General features: G+C 53.2%; 1 protein-coding gene across 1 annotated transcript; it reads left to right on the top strand.

Moving 5' to 3' along the window:
• The first annotated feature begins 1,181 nt into the window (after positions 1 to 1,181).
• NKAIN1 (sodium/potassium transporting ATPase interacting 1) lies at positions 1,182 to 6,221 on the top strand. The gene is made up of 6 exons (XM_028155096.2): positions 1,182 to 1,403; positions 2,809 to 2,889; positions 4,736 to 4,933; positions 5,341 to 5,401; positions 5,811 to 5,892; positions 6,039 to 6,221. The coding sequence occupies exons 1-6, from the start codon at positions 1,182 to 1,184 to the stop codon at positions 6,046 to 6,048; spliced, it is 654 nt and encodes a 217-aa protein (XP_028010897.2). The 3' UTR covers positions 6,049 to 6,221.
• The last annotated feature ends 619 nt before the right edge of the window (positions 6,222 to 6,840 follow it).

Here is a 6,840-nt window from a genome sequence, read left to right as displayed (position 1 = left end):
TCATCTTCCTTCCTCACTCTCTCTCTCTGTTCCTTAGCTTTGGTGACTCTCAGGAGCAGGGCACACAGTGCAGTGAGTGCCCACCCCTGAAGAGATCACTGTGTGGATTACTTGGTTAGGCATAGGTCACAACCCCGCCATGGAAGTTAGAAGTGGGATCAGCCCCACCCAGCCACGCGAACTGAGTGTCTGGTTGGCAGCTTCCAAAACCAGAGGAAGGAATATTGGTCAGTCAGTACTTGGCACCTTTGTTCCTGATTGTATCAGCTGGAAGATTGAACTAGGGGCTGCTGGAAAGGGAGTGTTGATTGTGTCCTGTATCAGCTAGCTTTTGCTGTGTAACAAATCACCCCAAAATGTAGTAGTTTAAAAGAATCATTTTATTCAGCGCGTGATTCTGTGGGTCGGCTGGGAGATTGCTCTGATCTGGGCTGTGTGTCTGTGGTCAGCTGGTGGGTTGGCTAGCATCCGAATGAGCTAGTGTGGCCTCACTCTGACGGCTGACTGGCTGGCAGCTGGGGCGCCTGTCATTCAGCAGGTCAGCTTGGGCTCTTTCACAAGGTGTTCTCTGTGTTACAAGTGTAGCAAGCTCCAGTGCACAAGCATTTTTCAAGCCTTCACTTGCTTCACATTTGCTTAAGTCCCATTGGGCAAAGCAAGTCACATGACCAAGTAGAGAGCTAGTGTGGGCGGGCCCTGCCAAAGAAAACGGAAATAGGAAGAAGAATTGGAGGCCAGTTTTGCAATCTACTGCGGCTCCCTCAGGGAAGGGGAGAAAACAAAATCCCTTTCTCTGTGGCCCATGGGTCCCATAGGCCAGGGTAACCTCCAGATAGGGGGCCTGGGAAGAGATGACTCAGATCCAGAGGCATCCCTGAGGCCTCCAAGGGCCAGGGCTCAGCCCTTGGGCAGGGCCTGGGGAGGAGTCTGGATCCTGACTCCACCAACTGAGAGCCCCACGTAAGGAGGGAGCAAGTGGGGAGGACCTCTTGGCAGGGAGGTAGGTGTTCTGAACCCTGGCTCCCATCTCCCTTCAGCCCACCCCAAAGTCATGCTCAGGGCTCAGTCCTCCACCCCCACAGACTTGTCCCACCTCCCAGCATCCCTTTGGTACTGCAGGGCTGGGATGGCTCCAAGATTTCTGCACCATCCGTCATGGTGCCTCATCACCACAGTAACTGATGTCACCTCGTCCACAAGGTCAAGGAGTCCCTGTCCTTCCCTTTTATGGCACGCACACGGCCTCAGTCTGCTCTTTCCCACAGGTGGCTGCACTGGAGCGGCAGATCTTTGACTTCCTGGGCTACCAATGGGCTCCCATCCTAGCCAACTTCCTGCACATCATGGCGGTCATCCTGGGCATCTTCGGCACGGTGCAGTACCGCTCCCGGTACCTCATTCTGGTATGGTTCATTGACTCCTCCTCAGCCAACCCCTTCTCCTCACCCCCTCCCATCTCCCCCACTCCTCCAACCAAAACTGCCCCCCCCCACCACCACCACAGGCACGCAGACCCCTGCCCTGTCTCGCCTCTAGCCCTGTTGGTGTGAATGCCCAAATCCCAATGCTTCTTTATTCAGCGGAGACAAGGTTGGCATTTTTCCTAAAGAATTTCCTAGGGAAAAATCCAACTATCAACATGATACATCATTTAATGAGGGCCTACCTTGTGTTGGGCTCTCTCCTAAGGTGTCCCTTGCTTTATTGGAACTTTACACAGCTCTGCGAGGTATATCGCACCAGCTCCATTTTCTATGAGTCTCAGAAAGGTTACAACACTTCCTAAGGTCACACAGCTGGTGGGAGGCAGAGCCGGGACTAGAGCATCAGATCCAGGGCGGATGCTTCTGCCACCTCACCGCGCCGCCTCAGAAAGCCAGTGTGAGGAAGGAGCCTCGTCTAGCCTCGTTCCTCGGGTTGCTTTGGGAAAACCTGGTGTTTGTCCCTCGGTGTTCATCGAGAATACAGCTGAGAGTGGCCCTGGGCCCATCCCCAGAGTGGGTTGTGTCCCTGGCTCCTTCCTCCTGCTCCCTTTTCCTAAGTCCTGGTTGGTCCTGGCTGGTCTGTCAAACTCCTGTTTTCAGTTCACCTGTGTCCCCTGCTCTTCCTCCGTGACCCATTCACATACCTCTCTCGAGGGAAAAGGCTTTTCGGTAGATTCACTACAGAAATGCTTGACACCTACAATAACAGTGACACGCAGTGTCCTGCTACCCCCAGCGCCCACTAGCCCTCATTCTGGGGCTTGTCCCCGCCTCCCAGAGGCCAGGAGAACATGGCCCTTCCAGGGTTTTCTCTCATCTGAGTGAGATCTGAGAACCCTTCTCTCCAGTTCTCAGGGCGCCCCAGGCACCAGTATAAAATGCTACGTCTGCTGGTGGCAGCCACTGGAATTTTGGGTGGAAAAATTGTCAGCTTGGGGTGGAAATAGCCAAGCCCCGCTCCAGCTCCTGGCCATGTCCGGTGGCTGTGGTTTTCTGCCGAATGGATAGGATTAGCTACCCCAGGACTTGGGTTTGAGTTCCAGCCCTACCTCTTTCTAGTTGTGTGATCTTGGCAAAAAAATGACTCTCTCTAGGCCTTAAATTAGTTATCTCTGAAGCGAGGACAATGCCTTCCCTGCAGGGCTGTTACAAAGACTGGTTTGGTATAAAAATGATTTGTTAACTATTCTCAGTGCTCTATGAGCAAGGTATTGTCATAACTTCCCCTGCAAAAGTCTTCTCAGTCCATTAACTCTGTGTCCATGGACATACCCCAAGCCCACTCCCCCAGGCCCCACCCTGACCCCACCTCTGCTTTCCCCAGTATGCAGCGTGGCTGGTGCTTTGGGTTGGCTGGAATGCATTTATCATCTGCTTCTACCTGGAGGTCGGACAGCTGTCCCAGGTAAGCCTCAGGCCTGGCAGTGCCAGAGGACAGAGCCTGACCTTTCCCCTCCCACCCTAGAGGCTCCCACAGTGATATAGGTCTGGGGCATCATCTCTTTTGTGAATTTTTTTTGGGGGAGGGGATTATCTCTTGAAGAAACTTCCCTCCACACACCCAAATAATCTATTCCCATCTCCCACCCCACATTTTTGTTTCTGGTCCCCTCTGCCCTTCTCAGACACAAATGATGATGGAGCAGATAAGGATGAAGATCAGTCTGTGTGAAGATGGGCTGGGGTCCCGGTTGATAACAGGCTATGTAGAAACTAACAGTATATGGTGGCCAACAGAACTACTCTTAGGCCTCACACATCCTCAGTGCAAGGGAGGTGAAAATCCCATGCACTTTTACTGTTTAGACCACAAAGATTTGAGTTCAGTGCTAATGAATATTTTTCAGAAGAAAAAGAGATTGGGTAGAGTTTGTTTGGGAAAAATTGAACAGACCAGGTCCCATGGAAAAATACTGAAGAACGTAGGAATATTTAGCTTTGAGAAGAGTAAACCCAGAGGGTATAACTTCCATTTTTATTATTTTTATTTTTTAACTCTAACCCAAGGATATTTTTTTTATACATATATTTTTATTTCAGAGAGGAAGGGAGAGGGAGAGAGAGAAGCATCAATGATGAGAGAGAATCATTGATTGGCTGCCTGTATGCCCCCTACTGGGGGTCGAGCCCACAAAGCCTGGGCATGTGCCCTTGACCAGGAATCAAACCTGAGACCTTTCAGTCCACAGGCCCGACGCTCTATCCACTGGGCCAAACCGGCTAGGGCCCAAGGATATTTTTTTCATTGATATCTAGAGAAAGTAGAAGGGAAGGAGGGAGAGAATAAGAGAAACATCAACATGAGAGTGACACACATTGATTGGTTGCCTCCTGCACGCGCCCCTGTGAGAGCTGGGGAACCTGCAACGGAGGTACGTGCGTGCCCTTGTCCAGGAATCAAACCCACGACCTTTGGTCTGCAGGCCGACACACCCCAACCACTGAGCCAAACTGTCCAGGGCACAGTCATTCTTAGATATTAAGAAGGCAGCATCCATGAACGAGAGCATTTGGCTTTGTAGTTGGACTACCTACTAGATTCACATCCAGCTCTAATGTTTTCTAGCTGTCTGACCTTGGGCCAGTGTCTTCTCTCTCTGAACTTCAGTTCCTCGTCTAGTAAGTTCAGATAGAGCAACCCCAACTCCCTTTGATGGCTGAGGGGATAAACAAGATGACACATCTCAGTGCTTTGCACCTGGTCAGCATGCAGTGAATATTTGTTAGTGGCCTGTATGAGTGAATGGATTAATGAACACAGGGGTGCACATCATGGATAACAACTTCCGACCTAGGTCAGCCACTTCGCCATTTCAAATGGAGAGACTGAGGCCCAAGGGAAAAGGTTTGCCCAGGGTCACACATGGGGAGCAAGCACATTGGAGAGGCTGAATGGGTCGTGAAAGGGCCTGTATTGAAGACTTCACCAATAGCCGGAAAATTGTATCTGGTCACTGTTAATGTTCTTTCCAGCCCTGAAATCCTGGGGTTCTGTAGGTCAGTACCAGCCCCTTCTATTGCTGATGGAATAGGGAGGCTTGCATGGTCATCGCGTGCCACCTACTGGCCAGATGTGGATCTGCAGATACGTACTCTTCACACCCCCTCACCCCCATGCCCTCCACAAAGCAAGTTATGGGAGGAGGCTGCTATAACGGTCCACATGTGAAAGAGGCTTTATATAGAGTCTCCTGGGACCTGGGGAGGATTCCCCCACCCCAGCTCAGTATCCTAGGCCCCTCTACCCCCAGGACCGGGACTTCATCATGACCTTCAACACATCCCTGCACCGCTCCTGGTGGATGGAGAACGGGCCAGGCTGCCTGGTGACACCTGTCCTGAACTCCCGCCTGGCCCTGGAGGACCACCATGTCATCTCTGTCACTGGCTGCCTGCTCGACTATCCCTACATTGAAGCCCTCAGCAGCGCCCTGCAGATCTTCCTGGCTGTGAGTCCTCCTGTCCCCCACCTCACAGCACTCCCAGAAGTGGAGTCTGAAAACCCCTTTGCTTAGCCCTAGTTAAGAAGGGTTGAATCTAGGTCTTCCAGCCTGCCTGGGGAGGATTTCCCCACCCCACGTAATTCTCTTTCCTCTTAACAAGCCAGTAAGGTATTGCCCAGATCCAACTGGGGAAACTGAGGCTCAAAGAGGTAAAATAATTACTTGTCCAAAGTCACTCGCCCAGGACAGAGACTGGAACCAGGAAGGCTTGACTTTAAGGCCCAGTCATTAACTTGGAAGTGGTTATGGGTTTGCCTTCCTGTTGGCACGCCCTGTTCCTCCAGTCTGGGTAGGCAGGGCCAGGCAGAGGGTGGAGGGAGAGCTTCCCCCTCCTCATCCTCTTCCTCCCTCAGCTCTTCGGCTTTGTGTTCGCCTGCTACGTGAGCAAAGTGTTCCTGGAGGAAGAGGACAGCTGTAAGTATGTGGCGCCCCTAGGAAGCGGAAGCGTCTTCAGCACCCTGGACAGGGGCCCGCACGGCCTCGGTGGGAGGGAGCCCTGGGCCGGCCCCTCTATGAGTGGGGAGGAGAGGAGCCAGGAGTGGGTGGGCTTTATATAGTCGGACCATTCTGGACTGAGGTCCAGATGTCCAGGTACCCAGTCCACGGCCCCAGCACCACAACCCTCCCCGCCCCTCTCAGGCCCTGCCCCTTGGAGGGGCTCCACAAGGCTGGTCCCTACCTGGCACCTCCCGTTCCCAGCGTTTTCCCCCCAACCCCGTCTCCTCCCCTCAAGTGGCTCAAGCCCTGCCCCCAAGAACCTTCTCCCTTAAGAATGCCCCGCCCCCAGCCCATTTCTAACTAGATGCCACCTCCCCTTCTGCAGTTGACTTCATCGGTGGTTTTGACTCCTACGGATACCAGGCGCCCCAGAAGACGTCGCATTTACAACTGCAGCCTCTGTACACGTGGGTCACGGCGCCGAGCAGGGTGGGATGGGGGACCCGGGCGTTAGTGTCGGTAAAAAGGAGAGGAGGGGTGGGAAGAGCGTTCGGATCTCTCTGCTCCCCCATTTTCGGGGTCCACTTGCCTAACCTGCCTTTGTTTCCTGCAGGTCGGGGTAGCTTCAGCCCCACACCCACCCCGGTGCCGAGTGCTTTGTGCTAAACTGACAGCCACTGCCACGAGCTCGGGCCAAGATGGCAGGCGCGCCCCCTGGTGTCTGGCGGGCTGACTGCAGCTTGCGCGGCTCGATCTGGTCTGCAGCGGACTTGGACTTGGCCCTTTGCAGCCTGGACTTCAGGGATGGGGCGGGGCGGGGTGGGGTGAGGGAGGGGAATCTCGGGGTTTGTATTTTTTTTAATCTCAGCCTTGGCGTGCGCTGGGGCCTCCCTCCCTTTTCCAGCCTCTTTCAACCTTCACTCAGCATCCTGTTCACTGTCCAGAGAGTAGAGGCAGGATGGACAGACTCACCCCATCTCACCACACTCATTCACTCCGCGAGCTAGGAGCAGGAGTCCTGGGTTCTAATCAGCTCCATCACTGACTCTCTGTGTGACATCTGGCAAAGCCCTTGCCCTCTCTGGTCCTCAGTTTCCCCACCTCAAATAATTAAAATAATCCCTTAGCAGATGGAGCTCTTTCTAGCCTTCTCTCTCAGTGGACTCTGAGTTCCCTGGGTTAGGCTGGTGTTATAATCCCCATTTTGCAGATAAGGAAACTGAGGCCCAGAGGTGCAGAGCGATTTGCTTTGAGGCCACACAGCTAGGCTTTTGAACACAGTGTACTTTCTGTAGTTTCAACCTCCAAAACCCAGTGCCTGGTCTCCAAATCTCATTTTCAAGCCCCTTTCCAGCTTGGACACTCTAGAACCCATGAGATCCACACCATATATACACATCACCGCCACCACTTGC

Source organism: Eptesicus fuscus, chromosome 9 (genome assembly GCF_027574615.1).
Source record: "Eptesicus fuscus isolate TK198812 chromosome 9, DD_ASM_mEF_20220401, whole genome shotgun sequence".
Lineage (NCBI taxonomy): Eukaryota > Metazoa > Chordata > Mammalia > Chiroptera > Vespertilionidae > Eptesicus > Eptesicus fuscus.
Note: the sequence above shows the minus strand (reverse complement) of the source record. Positions and strands in the feature narration are given on the sequence as shown.

What these genes read in the sequence shown, in the direction of transcription:
- NKAIN1 (XM_028155096.2), top strand. Translation starts at nt 1,182, where the DNA reads ATGTCACCTCGTCCACAAGGTCAAGGAGTCCCTGTCCTTCCCTTTTAT. An exon ending in GCTCCCGGTACCTCATTCTG is followed by an intron (nt 1,404 to 2,808) that starts GTATGGTTCATT and finishes TGCTTTCCCCAG; the next exon opens with TATGCAGCGTGGCTGGTGCT. An exon ending in AGGTCGGACAGCTGTCCCAG is followed by an intron (nt 2,890 to 4,735) that starts GTAAGCCTCAGG and finishes CTCTACCCCCAG; the next exon opens with GACCGGGACTTCATCATGAC.